We start from the raw sequence: 16,166 nt of genomic DNA, 5'->3' as shown, positions 1-16,166 counted from the left end.
CTCTCAGACCTTGGACCTGTAACTCTCACCTCCCCAAGCCCATTTCCCCATCTGTAGGTTGGGGTCACAGTCCCCATCAGGCACACAACTGGTGCCCCACAGGCTATGGCTGGGGTTGGGGCTGCGGTGTCAGCCACTCAAAATAAGGCGCTGGATGGAGCTGGGGGCTCATGTGGGCCTCTGCAGTTTAGAAACCTTTTTTTTTTTTTTTAGAGATGGAGTCTCATTCTGTCGCCCAGGCTGTACTGCAATGGCGTGATCTCAGCTCACTGCAACCTCTGCCTCCCAGGTTCAAGCAATCCTCCTGCCTCAAACTCCCAAGTAGCTGGGACTACAGGCATGCATGACCACACCCGGCTAATTTTTGTATTTTTAATAGAGATGAGGTTTTGCCACGTTGGCCAGGCTGGTCTCAAACTCCTGACCTCAGGTGATCGCCCACCTCGACCTCCCAAAGTGCTGGGATTACAGGCATGAGCCACCGCGCCCAGCCTAGAAACATTTCTACATGGGTTGATTCGAAACCCGTTACACCAAGAGGGTAGTGACGGAACTCCCTCTCAGCCCTCACTGCTGCAGCCTGGCAGGGCTCTTGGACCACATTCAGTGGCTCTTGGAGCTTTCTCAAGTGCCTTCCAGCCACAGGGAGAGCCCCTCCACCTTCCGGCGGGGGGCTGAGCCACATCCTACTGGGAGGGAGCTCAGAGCAGCCCAGGCCCCTTGGCCCCGATGAAGGCCAGATGTAGGTGCGCTCCTAAGCAGAGAAAACACACCTCCAAATTCCCCACTCCTCTGTGCAGAAGACCCACTCCCGACAGCCAGGCCAGGCCGAGGGCTGCAATAAGCACTTCTGGCCTTCAAGATCTTGGCTGCATGGGGCTTTGGGGAGAATCTGGTCTTGATTCCATGTCTTACAGATGGGGAAACAAGTCCAGGCAGACGGAGGGATCTGCTCCAGGTCAGGCTGCGGGGCAGGGTCTGGAGTCACCAAGCTGGGTGTTTTACCCGAGGGAAACCCAACCCTGTGAGCAGCCGGGTGGGTGGAACCCAGTCCCACCCCATCATGAGGGGTCTGTGGGATCCTTGACCTTAAAGAACCTGAGGTTATTTCATTCCTCCTTTCGTCTCCAAGCGGAGCTCCTCTTAATCATCCTAAGCTGGCCACGAAAGGCCCCCTTTCAAAATTCTCCATTAAAAATACTGAACATTTCAGTTCCTTGTCAGGAACTGTGGCTGTGACCGTCCATGGGGGATGAAGAGCAGTAGTCCCTCTTCTTTTATTTATTTATTTTTTCAGTTTGGGTTTTTTTGTTTGTTTTGTTTTTGTTTTTGTTTTTGTCGTTGTTTTTGTTGGTTTTTCTGAGACAGAGTCTTGCTCCGTCACCCCAGGCTGGAGTGCGGTGCTGTGATCTCGGGTCACTGCAACCTCCACCTCCCAGGTTCAAGCAATTCTCCTGCCTTAGCCTCCCGAGTAGCTGGGACTACAGGCTCATGCCACCATGCCTGGCTCATTTTTGTATACTAATTTTAGTAGAGACGAGGTTTCACCATGTTGGCCAGGCTGGTCTTGAACTCCTCCCCTCAGGTAATCTGCCCGCCTCGGCCTCCCGAAGTGCTGGGATTACAGGCGTGAGCCACCACACCCGGCCTTTTTTCATTTTTGAGACAAGGTCTCTATGCCCAGGCTGGAATACAGTGGTGCGATCACAGCTCACTGCAGCCTTGACCTCCTGGGCTCAACCGATCCTCTCGCCTCAGTCTCCCAAGTCCTGGCTGATTTTTATTTTTTGTAGCGATGAGGTCTCCCTATGTTGCTCAGGCTGGTCTCAAACTCTTGGGCTCAAGCAGTCTTCCGTCCTTGGCCTCCCAAAGTGCTGGGATTACAGGTATGAGCCACTGTGCATGACCTGGTCCCTCCTCTTTTAAAGCTTGGGGTTTAGTAAACGCATTATCAAGCCTAAGGTTCATTCTTTTATTTTGTAACAGCTTTACTGAGCTATAATTCACATACCTTACAATTCACCCATTAAAGTATCCAATTCAGTGGCCTCTCGTGTGGTGAGATCTAGGAAACAATTTTGGAACATTTTCATCACCCCAAAAAGAAACCCTGTACCCATAAGCAGCCTCTCTCCACTCTGCCATGCCCCACCTGTAGTGTTTGGTCTTCAGTAATTGATTTTCGTATATTTGAGACACATTGGTGAATATTAAAGAACTTTAATCCACTTTTTACTGGTAGGATGGAGTTTTACGGGTTCCTTTAGTTTTGGAGGCTGACTTTATTTTGCTCACAAAGGAGTCTCAAAGTCAAGGGGAGACTGTGGATGAAGCCTCAGATCCATTGGTTTCAGGGCTTTCCATCTGCAGAACAGCGTGGGTGGCCCCATGAAGGTCCAGGTGTGCTCACTCGTACCTGGTTTCAGGAAAGAGAGCAGAGAGGGGTCTGCTCTGGCGAAGCGGGTGAGCAGGGCCACACAGCCTTCCAACTTTCAGAAGCCTTGGAAGGCATGAGTTTCAGACTTCTGAGATCTGAAGCTGACGGCTCATCTGAGACGCAGCTGAATGAACACCGCCTCCTTTGTAGGAAGGCAAGGCTGGGCGCTCTGGGAACACAGGACGGAGGTGCCCGGGAGGCTGCAGCTGGAAGCGCTCTGTAACCCTGGGGCCTGAGGCAGCTCTGCCCAAGATCCCCCTGGCTGTGAGAGAGCCCCATGTGCCTGGGGCAGTTGCGGGGAGAAGGCCCAGGCAGCTCTGGGGGATCAGCCGAAGCTGGGCTGGCATTTCCAGTTTCCCAGGGCCTGAGCTTGGCGTGGGCCCTCAGCCTCACTGTCAGACAGAAACACAGACACCCAGGGTTTCTCTGGCTCCATGTGGCACAGAAATGACACCTTCAGGCCATGGGGCCAGCCAGGCCTGTCATATATGATTCAGGACAGGGTTTGCCATGTCTTCCTTTGCAGCATGGTTAGTGGCTAAGGGCACTGACACTGGGCCCAGGCTGCCTGGATTCAGATCCCAGCCCTGAACCTTGGCACACTGGGTGTCCCCTCTGTGCCTGTGTGTCCTCAGCTCTTTTTTTCTTTTTTTTGGACAGAGTCTTGCTCTATCGCCCAGGCTAGAGTACAGTGGTGTGATCTCAGCCCACTGCAACCTCTGCCTCCCGGGTTCAAGCAATTCTCCTGCCTCAGCCTCCTGAGTAGCTGGCATTACAGGCACACGCCACCACGCCCAACTAATTTTTGTATTTTTAGTAGAGACGGGGCTTCACCATGTTGGCCAGGCTGGTGTTGAACTCCTGGCCTCAAGTGATCCACCCACCTCGGCCTCCCAAAGTGCTGGGATTACCGGCGTGAGCCACCATGCCCAGCTAGTCTTCAGCTTTAAAACTGAGGTGAGAACGGTATCTGAGAGCAGCTGGTAACAGAATATGCTTCCCTTCCTGAAGCCTACGTGGGGTCCAGTGCTGGGGGTGCGTGCCGGGAAGAGCTGGCTCCCATGTGCTCCTACCAACAGGCCCCAGTGGCAGCTGCTTGCCTGGACAGGCAGAGTCACCAGTGGGGAAGAGCAGGGATGGCCTGGGTTCGAATCCTAGCTCCATCTCCTGCCAGCAGGGCGACCCCTGGCAAGTCATTTAGACTCTGTCCCTCAGTTTCCTCATCTGTAAAATGGGGATGAAGGTAATGGTGTCTCTGTGACTATTAAGTCATTCATAAGAAACCACTGTGAGGATTAAATGAGTGTTAGCAGAGGGCTCGCCCAGGTGCCCAGCCCAGGGTGGGCTCCTGGTGGTAGCTATTCACATGCTAAATTTAAAATGAAAAAGCATTGCATTTTTAATTGTTTCTTTACTGATTTGAATGAATACTAATCAGTGATAATATTGCTGCCATGGTTAGCATTGTTTGCTGAACACCCACCCAAGCTACGCTGACCTGCAGTTTCTCTGTCTCCCCAGCCGAGCCGCTGCCGCTCATGGATTTGTGCCGTCGCTCGGTGCGCCTGGCCCTGGGGAAGGAGCGCCTGGGGGAGATCCACACGCTGCCACTGCCGGCTTCCCTCAAGGCCTACCTCCTCTACCAGTGACGTTCGCCATCAGACCGCCAGCGCGACAGCCACCTGGTGCCAACTCACTGAGCCGCCCGCTGCTGGGGCTGCCGCACCCTGCGCCTTGGACCAGCATCCATAGCCATGGACAGAGGTCCCTGGCCTTCCCTCATCCTCCGTGGCTGCCTTCATGGGACAAGGACCAATTCCAACACAGGCTCCTCTTTCCCCCTTCCCGACATCAGCAGAAGGCAGCATCCCTGCATGCCGTCCATATACAACCCCTCTTTGAAAAAAGACACAGAGAATAAACTCCTACGAAAGCCCTACATTGAGCTCCAATCTGCTCTCGGGGTGGGACGGGTGCTCCCCATATCTCCGGGAGAAGGCTGCAGCTACCTGGGGGTCCCAGGGTGGTGGGGGTGGCAGGTGGTGCCAGAGCTCTGAGAGCAGATACCAGGGGTACTAAGAGGTGCTTAGACAAGGGCTGGTGCCTGGCCAAGGGTGCCCAGCCCAGCAGGGCCATGGCACAGCAGATAAAGCTCAGGACGTCAAAAACTCACCATGGACACCAAGGCAGAAACCAAGAACTGTCCGCAGGCAAATAAGCACCCAGCATCCATCCCGGCTGCCGGTGCCCCATACCCTGTATTTATTCTTTTAACAATAACAAAAGCCATTTATTTATTCCATCTAGAAAGGAAACCTTGTTTCAGTCCCCTCTCTCTGGCTGTTCTGTTACTTTCCTCCCATCTGTGCCCTCCCTGAGCTATATATGCCTCGCCCGTCCTCCCTGGGCACATGTGCACACGTGCCCAGGCACAAGTATGTCTTTGGGTCCCTTGCCCTGCAGTTTCCAGGGGGCTCTGCTCCAGGTTCTCTAGCAGGCCCCTCAGGGAGAAATAGCCTCACGTGCAATCTGGGTGTCTTCCGGGGGCCCGTCTGGAAGGGCTGCAGCAATTCCCCTGTGTCTCCAGGTAGCCGGTTAACTCTTGGGCTCCGGCCTCCTTGCACATGGTTGCATTTCTTTATTCTTCTGTGGGTCTTTTGGTGTGGGTTTGATTTTGCTTTTGCTTTTCCAGCTGAGATTTCCCAAGTGCATCCTCAGAAGCTCTGGGTGTGCCAGAGGACCCCCAGACCTAAGAAGGGAGGGCGAGTGGGTCTCCATTCCCTGAGAAGCCAGGGGCAGGGCGGGATGGGGAAGACCAGGAGCAGAGTCGAGCCTCACAGAAGCCAGCGCGGGTCTCTGCTCAGCACCCCAGCCGGGGCTCCGGACCCAGGGTGACAGCCCCAGTTCATCCCAACCCCTCTCAGAGCCTCAAGAGGGGTAGCTCGGCTGCTGGAAGAGAGGGGTGCCCTGTCCCTAGCAACCCCTCCACGTAGCATACCCCAGCACCTGCCACCGCCTTTGCCATTTCTTTGAGCTTGAAGTTAACTCTCTTAGAGTCTGACTTTGGTTCATTTCTGCACAGGTACAATAGATGACTTTATTTGTTTAAAATGTTTAATATATATACATATATATATATATTTGTCTGTAAGAATTATGTTTTAAACAGCTGCTGTAGAGTACCTTTTTTTAAGTAAATCTTCCAGTGGAGTATATTTTTTAAAGCACAAAATTGGTGCCAAGACTGGGTGAGAAATGTACATTACCCCCTTATTATTTTGAGGGTTTTTTTTTTCGGGGCAGGGGACCTTACCTGTAAGACTTTTAAAGATTTTCCTCCCTCCTGTTTCAGGTGGGTCACATTCTGATGAATGTTTCCCTTGTACAGATCCCAGCTTATGGCCTTGACCCAGCCGTCCTCACGGATGCCGGGTGACCCTCTAGCTCTCTCTGCATCTCCCACCCCCCGACGCCCTGGGACCCTCGACCCCACCCTTCTTTCCTACCAGCCCAGAGCCTTGTGGCTTGTACAGTTTTGAAACTCCCGTTCTATTTTATGATGGTTGATAATAGTAACCTAATAAAGGAACGTTTGTTAAAATATCAAACCATTTTTGAGTTCTTCGTTTGTGCCTCGGGCGAGGGGAAAGAGACATGGCTGACCCCTCCTGGGTCCAGCCAGCTCCACGGCCCACAGTTTTCAGCAGATGATGGGCTGACTCCCTACCACCCCTTGGCAGAGGGTGGGATGCCAGGCGAAGCCCCAGACAGAGAAGGAGGAGAGTCCTGGAGGGAGGACCCCAGAACAGCCTCATCCCCATTTCAGAAGTTCCTCAGCTTGGCAGCCCAAGCTGCGGAAACTTGCCGAGTCTAACAGACAGTGATTGTGCACCTTTGTGAGCACATCAGGTTGGTTTGTGGGGTTGTGGAACTTGAGTTGACCGTGGGCTTTTTAGGAGCAGAGGATGAGCCATTGTGGGCGTCCTCAGAGTCCAGGCTGTAGGGGAAGGAGCAGGTCCTTCATTCGTCTTTGTGTGCCCTGGGGCTGAATGCACGGTGATGTCTGCTGAACTATTGCAGAGTGAACTTGTTCTGCTAGCCACGTGGGCAGAGCCCCTAACAGAAAGGACAGGAAACTCTGGCTTATTTAGGGGATCAATGGGTGATAAAATGACAGTCAAGAAATTTACTAAGATGTGATCACATGTCACGGCTAGTTTCCAAAGAATTAGCAAGAGCACATTCAGCTTGCAGTGGGGACGCTTCATTCTCAAGGTGTGTTGGGACCTGATGGTGCCGTGAAAAGTGCCTGGCCTGAGGGCCCAAGATCCCTGGGCCCAAAGATCCATGTTCCTTTCTCTAAGAGCCTCCTGACCAGCTGTCCTCCGATCACACACATCAGCAGCATCGGGGGGGTTGTGAAAATGCAGATTCCAGGGTCCCACCTGAGATGTACCAAGTCCACACTTCTAGGGCCAGGCCCAGGAATATGCATTTCCTCAACTCCCTAGGTGACCTTGCCTAAGAGAGTTTGGACACCACTATTTGTGACAGTGTCAGCTGTTTTGCAAAGTTGCTGGGTAGAGGGAAATTATTTGGTGGGTTGGCCCAGTGAGGAGCGCATGCACTCCTGAGTCAGACCTGGATTCAAATACTGGCTTTGTGGCCTTGGACGAGCCTCCGGAGAACAGCAGTCACTAGTGTAGTACCTATCTCACAGGAGGATAGCAAGACTAAGATGAGGCTTTCCGAACAGGACCTGGAGTCTTAGCGAGTGTGCAAACAAATGCTTTAAAAGCTCCTGCATTTCTGGAAAATGGCAGTTTCTGGGTTGTGACTTTGTTTTTAAGAATGGACGAGATGCCCGGGCGTGGTGGCTCACGCCTGTAATCCCAACACTTTGGAAGGCTGAGGCGGGGGATCACGAGGTCAAGAGATCGAGACCATCCTGGCCAACATGGTGTAACTCTGTCTCTATTAAAAATACAAAAATTAGCTGGGCATGGTGGCACGCGCCTGTAGTCCCAGCTACTCAGGAGGCTAAGGCAGGAGAATGGCATGAACCTGGGAGGCGGAGGCTGCAGTGAGCCGAGATCGTACCACTGCACTCCAGCCTGGGCAACAGAGCGAGACTCTGTCCCCTCCAAAAAAAGAATGGACCAGACATTCCTAAACCAACTTCCTGATAGTGATCTTCCTTCCCAGGTAAAGTCTCCAAAGGTCAAGGTGGGTATTGGGAAGAGGGTCCCCTAGATGCCTTTCCCAGACGTGGTTGGATGAAAGGCGTGGTCTAAAATGATTTTCAGGTTGGAGTTCATGTCTGGGTTGCAGTTGGAACTCCGCTTCCTTTGAAGGGGACAGCAGGGGAGGAGTGGGGTTGGGGTCAGGTGCTGGTAGGGGGAGGCACGGGGAAAATCAGGGCCCTTGTGTTGCCAGGAGACTTCTCGGGGAGCAGGGTTTTGTGCCGAAGGGAGTGGGATTAATAAAACCATCTGTGCAGACTTGGCCCATGTGGTTGTAATTAATCCCCTGCCTTCAAGCAGGTAGCAGACTCTCAGGGCTTGGCCATAGATGGGAAGAGTCCTCCCGACCCCACCCTTCAGCACGCAGCTTCCCTCCCGCCTTCTCCGCTCCTCCACGAGATGAGGAATGTGGAATTTACTGAACCATAAACTATGCCGGGGGAGCTGGGGAGGGGGCCGAAGACAGAGCAATTAGTTCATGCTCCAGTCCAGACACCCAAACATGGTTGGATTCCAGCTGCAAGGAATATTTGAAATAAATGAGCTGCCCAGGGCCAGGAGTTTGCTGTGTTTTCTGTACGGGGCCATGGCAACCAGGGAGGAAATCGTGAGCTAGGGACTGGGCTCTAGAGTCAACAAATGATGTCCTGGCCCAGCAAATGCAGAGGAAGCCGCTCATGGCTCTCCTCGGGTTTCTCAAGACTCAGCTGCTGGCAGGCAGGACTCTGGCCGACCATCTCCCTGGTGCACTCAGACTGTGGTGTTCTCTCCTGGGTTCTGATTTTTTTTTTTTTTTTTTTTTTTTGGTAAGAAAAGAGAAAACTAACTCTTCTCTGGAACCTTTCTTCCTGGGCCAGAGAACAGCTGCTGCTGTTGCTGCCGGGCTGATAATGATTTTCCTGGGTAGAGGAATATTCTCCGTGGAAAAGCTCAGGCTGAGGGCAGCTAGCTAGAGCGAGGTGGCACTGACCTTGTGCAGGGTTTGTCTTCCCGCCCCACCCCAACTGCAGCCTCTGCTGGGTCTGCTTTATAGGCAGGAAAGGCAAAGGTCTCCTCCAGCTCCCTTCCCTGGTAGCGTTTGGGGGTGAACCTTACAGCTGTCCCCAAAGATGTGTCTTACAAATGCATGTGAGTACCAGGACCTAATTGGGGATTTCACCCTGAAGTTCACAGATGCTCCCTGCATCTGAATCACCCAGAGGAACCTGGAGGAGAAAAGCAAAATCCTGGTAAGCTTGATGTGCAATAGGATGGGCCTGAGAATATACATCTTTGAACACCCATAGATGACTCAGATAACATTGTCCTGAAGGTTGCTCGGGTCCCAGCGTTACATGCAGAGTTGCATCCATGCAGAGTTGCATTCCATGCAGAGTTGCATCCAGTTACATGCAGAGCCGCACCTATGCAGACCTCTCTGCTGTATCCCCATGGTCCTTCAGAGTCCTGCTAGGGGCTGAGACCCACAGAAGCTTGGAGACCACAGGTATAGAAGATTCTGTTCGTGTGGCCCTCCCCGCTCTCTCTGCTCTGTGTCTCAGAGCACAGGGACTCCCAGAGCTGCAGATCAATGCATCAATGACAGGCACAAAAACTTCTCACCCAGGCACAAAAGTGCTCGTCTTAGGAATGAACAAAGTCGGTCCAAGGGAGAAATACTGGAGTCCAGGCAGGGAAACCTTGAGCTCTATCCTTTAGCCTCAGTTTCCCCAAGGAAATTAGACCCTGGAAAGCTGAACCAGGAGCTTGGAGACAACATTCAGGTCTACAAGCCACGGCCCACGCAAGACCCTTCCAGCAGGGCTATCCCCACGGGAGCTGCTCATGGGTATTTCCCACAACCTTAGCACAGCATGTAGGGACAAGAGCCTCATCAACCCAGGACTGTGCCTCTCAGAGCATGTCTTTCTCTCTCTTTACACCCTAAGAAGCAAACATTTTAATCTCCCTCCCACCTACATCCCTGGGCCCTACCTTTCGAAAGATGTTCAGCTTTGCCAGTGATTTCTGTTAAGCAAAGTGGGGCCGCCAGGGTTTCTGATGTCCACAGGTGGAATCAAATCCAGTGGAAAAGGAACCTCACCTTCCAGGCTGGCCATGTGTGCAGGCTGAGTGACGGAGGAGAAGGGGCCTGGCTTCAGGACTGACGCCCGGCTTCCCACTTCCTGTCCAGGATGGTAGCTTTAAAGCCTGGAGCCTTGGCATCTCCATCTGTGAAATGGGAACAGCACTTTCCTCCCAGCAGGGCCACTGAGACCCACATGCTTAGGGCTGGGCACATCAGGGCCTGAGCCCAGGGTATTCCTATCTCACCCTTTTATTTGTAATTAAGGTGAAATTCAGATGACATCAAATTCACTGTTCTAAAGTATGCACATCAGTGTGGTGTGTAGTACATTCGCAATGTTGTCCAACTGTCACCTCTGTCTTGTTCAAAACATTATCATCACCCCCAATGGGGACCTCACACCCATTAGGCAGCCACTCCCCATTCCCCTCCCCCAGCCCCTGGCAACCACTAATCTACTTCCTGTTTCGATTTGCCTATTCTGTACATTTCTTATCAATGGTATCAAACAAATAGGTGACCCTCTGTGTCTGGCGTCTTTCATTTCCAATTGGCTTTTTAAGGAATTGCTCCCTGGCCCCTCCCCCATGACTTCCCTGTGTCTTCGTTTCCTTATTTTGTCAAATGGGAGAACATTTCCTCTCTTAGGGTTGTTGTGAGAATTAAGTAAGCCATGTATGTAAAGTGCTTAGAAGCTGGTCGCTGGTGTAGGAAGCAATCAATAAAAATAGCTAGTACAATTACTCCTCCACCCCCCAGGGCACCCAGAGGCCCTTGTTTATGCTGCTAAACTCACTGAAGCCACCTAGTCCATGAATGACCCTTTCCTAGAGGGCACCTTGCAGGGAAATTGCCTGAGCCCAGGGGCCTCGGTTTATCAGATCCGGTTTTCTAAAAATCAGTCTGGTCACCAGGGCTAGCAGAGAGTTGGGTGGTTAAGAGCTCTGTGGCCTCGTGCAGCTCCTCTGATCCCTAATTTCAAAATTATATTCGTTTCCTGGGGCTGCTATAACCAAGTACCACACACTGGGTGACTTAAAACAACGCACGTTTATTCTCTCCCAGCTATGGAGGCTGGAAGTCCAAAGTCAAGGTGTGGGCAGGGCTGCACTCCCTCCAGAAGTTCTAGCAGAAGATCCAGCCAGGCGCAGTGGCTCACACCTATAATCCCAACACCTTAGGAGTCCGAGCTGGGTGGATCACTTGAGGTCGGGAGCTCAAGACCAACCTGGCCAACATGGCAAAACCTCGTCTCTATTAAAAATACGAAAACTTAGCTAAAAATACAAAAAATGAGCCAGGTGTGGTGGCGGGCGCCTGTAATCCCAGCCATTCAGGAGGCTGAGGCACAAGAATCACTTGAATCTGGGAGGCAGAGGTTTCAGTGAGCCAAGACCGTACCACTGCACTCCAGCCTGGGCAACAGAGTGAGACTCTGTCTCAAAATCATCATAATAATAACAATAAATGTGATTTAAAAAGAAAAAAGAAGATCCATCCTGGCCTCTTCCAGCTTCTGGCAGCTTCAGACTGCATGGCTTGTGGCTTGTGGCTGCATGGCTCCAATCTCTGCCTCTATCTTCTCATGGCCTCCTCCCCTCTGTGCCTCTGCCTGTCTTGTAAGAACACGTGTCATTGGATTTAGGGCCCACCCAGATAATCTGAGATGATCTCATCTCAAGATTCTTAAATCAGTGACATCTGCTAAAACCCTTTCCCCAAATAAGGTCACATTCACAGTTTTCAGGATTAGGATAAGACACACCTGTGGAGTCCTAACTAGGGAAAAGGAGTCAGGCTGGCGGGACCAAGGGGAAGCAAAATGAGAAAGCAGATAAGCTGTAAATCTGCCTTTCTTCATGGTCCAGGACACAGCGCCCTCCTGCACAAATAACTCTCAATCTTCCCGTGCCCAACTATCACCAGACCCTCACCTGATAGGAAAATACAGGTTAGCTCACTGCAACCTTGGCATTTAAGTACTTCACAAAGCCCTCTTCAGCACATGGCACAAGCATCATCCTGTAAAATCCCAGCAAGACTTTATCTCATTGCAATCAGCTCCTCTCTTGCTGATCTGCCCATTGCACCCTTGCAACGTTTCTCCAGATTTTCTCTAATAAATTTGCCTTTCTTTACCTACAATTGTCTTGGTAAATTCTTCTTACCCCCACGCCACTGACTTGGGGAGCCACCATGCAACCCTCCACACACACCTTCAGGGCAGAGTGCGTAATAGTACCCACTCCTGGCGTGGCCGTGAAGACGGATGAAACCAAGCAGGTAGAAAAGAGCTCAGCACCAGGCCGATGGTGGGTGCTGCCCGACAGGCAATGACTCCCATCCTATTCGCGACATGCCATCTGCCTCCTGTCCTGGCCTCTTGCAGCCAGTCTCCTGAGACCAGATTTGCTCTAGAATTAATTGGTCAATGTTCTAAGAGATGAGTACCAAAGGCTTGCTTAGAAGCCACAAGACCAGGCTCAGACCAGAAACTTGTTGGATAGAGGACTTGGACTCTCTCTTGATCTCTCCTCTGACAGGCTACAGTGAGTGGGTCCTGGGCCCTGCAAAGGGTGGACATTGCCCAGGAGTCACTGGAAACAGGGGCTGAGCTCAAGACATCATGCCCCAAGTGCCAAACATCGCCTCCCCCCATCTTTCACTGAGACAGACGGATGAAGCTTGCATCCCTGCAGCTTCTGCGGCCAGGCCTGCTCTGAATTCATCGTACAAGGAAATGGAATGTGAACCCCAGGCTATTTAAAGAGCCAGGGAGACTGGGGGCTCGGCGGGGGCCCAGCCAAGCCAGGGTGCCTCGGATCGGCACAGGGCTCCTCTGTGCACATGGTTTGATTTACAGGAGGGCTGCGAGCGACTCCAACTTCAGACAGAACTATTTGAAGCAGCTGCCAGATGTTGTGTCTGAATTGGGTTTTTACAACTTGCTTACTGGTTAGCAGCCTGCCTCCCGCCAGAGTTCAGCTTGCCCCGGCGGGTTCAGGGTCCTGGCACTGGCCCACAGTCCTTTGCTCGGCAGCCTGATCCCTCTTGCTCAGCCCGAGCCTATTCTGCCTCGAGTGTAGCGGGGGTGGGTGCCTGGTTTCCGAAGCATCCCACCTTCCTGGGGTGGTGTTGGGGCCCCGATTTCAGTACATCCTTCGGGCACCCTAAGAATGCTCTGGAATGTTCTGTCTGAGCTCCCTGCAGGGCCCTCTGGGAGAGGCAGAAATTTCACAAACAGCTTTGCAATGAGGCACCCGTTGGAGCAGATCCTCCATAGCAGGACTGTCCCCATCCCCTTGAGCATGGCCTGGGAGGTGTGGCAGAGACTAGCAGGTCCTGTTCTTCCATCCAGGTCCATCCCACTCATTTCATTTTGGCTGATGCCAGCCACTTTAATTGGACCATGGAAGGTCACAGGGGACCAGGGCTGGGAACCCAGTTCAGCTAGGGACTTCTGGAAGGATCTCAATCCTCTGGAAATCCTGGTGAACCAGGGAAGCCCCAGGCAGGCACCAGTGGAACCAACCTGTGGATGGAGGCCACTGTGTCCAGGCCAGACCCACCCTGTCAGGGCCAGTGGGATTTCTCCGAGCGAGACTACGGGGGTTCACTTGGAGTTGAAGGGTGTTTCTCAGCCCCTCCTCACTCTGGGGAGGCCTGTGGCGAGAGGCACATGACTCAGTGTTCACTTCCTGAGGCCGCTTGGAATGGACGTCTCAGAAGGATTGCTCGGGAGCGAAGCGGGTAACCAGGGAAGGGGGTGGGGTGGGAGGTGGGGCGGGCAAGGCCCAGGAGGGAGGAGGTTGTGTCATTAATCTTGTTGCATGTGAAAGCACACTTGTGTCTGTCCAGGAATCCCGAACTCGCCAAAGTGGACAGAGTGTTCAGTCCCCTCCCGAAAGCGCCAGAAATGTTTTGTCCACTGGGAAGGAACACATCCCCTGCTTACGGGCTGGAATTTGGCTCTCCCTCGCAGGAGACACCTCGGAGGGCCCCGATCTGAGCAGCGGGCCGGTGGCTGCAGGGCGGGGTGTAGGGGGCGTGCAGCCAGCCTCGAGCACCCTGCCTCCCTTTGGGGCTAAAGAAGACCCCTCCAGCCTGTGTTTTTGGCAGCCCTAAGGAACTCTTTCTGCACTACCCAGCCCCAGCCCCAGCCCCTGCTCCCTTTTTTTGCTTCTGAATCCTTCTGAGAATCAGAAAGAGAGGAGATCACGAGCAGGACGCCCTCTCCGAAGAGCCCAGAAATGGTGGTGGAATTTAGCAAGCTCCCAGGTTGGCCTGCTGCAGGGGTGAAGCCTGCAGGAGTGCACAGAAATGCAGGCCAGAGCCCAGGTGGTCTGGGGTTTGGACTCAGAACACCAGCCGCTGCCAGTCCCAGGACCCTGGACTAGTCGCCCCTTAGGGAGCCTCAATTTCCTCTGCCTTCCAGTGGGAATAATGACACCTTCCAGCCAAGCTTGTGGCATTGTGAAGATCAAACGAGGTCTGTGTATGGGGCAATGCCTTGGGAGGCTTCAAAGCCCACACTACCCAAGGGTTTTTTTTTTTTTTTTTTGACACAATTTCACTCTGTCGCCCAGGCTGGAGTGCAGTGGCGCAATCTCGGCTCACTGCAAACTCTGCCTCCCGGGTTCAAGTGATTCTCATGCCGCATCGTCCTGAGTAGCTGGAATTACAGGCGCCCGCCACAACGCCCGGCTAGTATTTGTACTATTAGTAGAGATGGGGTTTTGCCATGTTGGCTAGGCTGGTCTCAAACTCCTGACCTCAAGCAATCTGCCTGCCTTGGCCTCCCAAAGTGCTGGGATTACAGGTGTGAGCCACCGCACCTGGCCCCAAGGTCTTAATCTAATAAAATTTGTTTATGGGAAAGAGGAAAAGATAAGCATCCCTAGGAATGTCTATGCCTTCTGGAGAGGCTCCTCCTTCTGGCCCAGCGGCTTCTCCTCCTGCGTCTCCTGCAGCTGTCCCTGGACGCTGGGGGCCCTTCTGAGCAATGCCCCCCTCAGCTTGCTGGAAGGATGAGCTGGGGATGCTGTCTCCCCCGAGGGAAGCCCCGAGGCTGAGGCAGAAGCCCAGCCCAGACACCGCTTTGGAGGACGGCCCTTGAGGACGTCCTGGCCACTTACGAGCCAGCAAGCGCCTTTCCCTTTCGGGGCCTAGCCCCCAAGTCCGAGAGGTCCTGTCAGGGTGGGGCGTGCAGGTGCTACTGCAGACCCACAGTCTCCATCGTCCCATTTGACAAACATATCATGACCCTTTTGTCTGTGCCAGATACATGTGGACATCAAGATTCAGACTCAGGGCCGGGTGTGGTGGCTCATGCCTATAATCCCAGCATTTTGGGAGGCCAAGGCGGGCCGATCACCTGAGGCTGGGAGTTCAAGACCAGCCTGACCAACATGGCAAAACCTCGTCTATCCTAAAAATACAAAAATTAGCTGGGCCTGGTGGCATGTGCCTGTGATCCCAGCTACTTGGGAGGCTGAGGCTGGAGAATCGCTTGAACCCAGGAGACGGAGGTTGCAGTGATCTGAGATAGCGCCACTGCACTCCAGCCTAGGCCACAGAGCGAGACTCTGTCTCAAAATATATATATAAAACATAAATAAGTAAAAAATAAAAAATTCAGACTCAGAAAACCAGGCTTCTGAGCAAGGAGTTCAGTGTGGGGCACAGACCAGGAAACATCACATGGGTCTCAAGTGATGCAGAGGAGGGAGCAATAAACTTTGCCAGGCAATTAGGACAGGGATGTGCTAGCAAGGTTTTGAAGGATGAGTAGGAGTTTGCCAGGGGAGGAAAGTGAGCTCATTTGTTTAGGTTCCTCTGTAAAGTGGGGACCTTGTTTGGTGGCTTTTTGTAAGGTACTGAGAACAGGGCCTGGCACAGGATGCCATTTAAGTGTTGGGTGGATACAGTGATGATGATGGCAGTAATAACACGCTATCTAAGCCCACAGCCTCTCTGCCTCCTACAGGCAGCACCTTGAAGGTGTCTGAAACCCAGAACTTCAGGTCTCCAGGGTCATTTATTCTGTTTAAATTCAGAGGTTCTTCTGCCTCCAGGCAGCTCCTGGTCTGGGCCTTGACTCTGAATTCCCACTGGGTGCTCCAGTTGTGAAACCCGGTAGCAGTCTATATCCCAAGTGTTTTCCCTGGAGAGGCTGGCCCCAGCCTCTCATAGGAAGAACATGGGCTGGACATGGTGGCTCACGCCTGTAATCCCAGCACTTTGGGAGGCCGAGGCGGGTGAATCGCTTGAGCTCAGGAGTTGGAGGCCAGCCTGAGCACCACGGTGAAACCCTGTCTCTACCAAAAAACAAAAACTTATCCGGATGTGGTGATGCATGCCTGTGGTCCCAGCTGCTCAGGAGGCTGAGTCAGGAGGATCGCTTGAGTCTGGGAGGCGG

The 16,166-nt window shown here is 52.9% G+C and overlaps 1 protein-coding gene across 1 annotated transcript in view; it reads left to right on the top strand.

Moving 5' to 3' along the window:
* The window catches only part of SPSB1 (splA/ryanodine receptor domain and SOCS box containing 1), a 77,898-nt gene extending 71,853 nt beyond the window's left edge, over positions 1-6,045 (top strand). The window contains exon 3 of the mRNA XM_055261843.2: positions 3,959-6,045. Coding sequence (XP_055117818.1) covers positions 3,959-4,086 — 128 coding nt within the window. The 3' untranslated portion in view covers positions 4,087-6,045. The remainder of the gene's footprint in view (positions 1-3,958) is intronic.
* Positions 6,046-16,166: the final 10,121 nt, after the last annotated feature.

This window comes from Symphalangus syndactylus, chromosome 22, assembly GCF_028878055.3.
Source record: "Symphalangus syndactylus isolate Jambi chromosome 22, NHGRI_mSymSyn1-v2.1_pri, whole genome shotgun sequence".
Classification (NCBI taxonomy): Eukaryota; Metazoa; Chordata; class Mammalia; order Primates; family Hylobatidae; genus Symphalangus; species Symphalangus syndactylus.
This window is presented reverse-complemented; position numbering and strand designations above follow the sequence as displayed.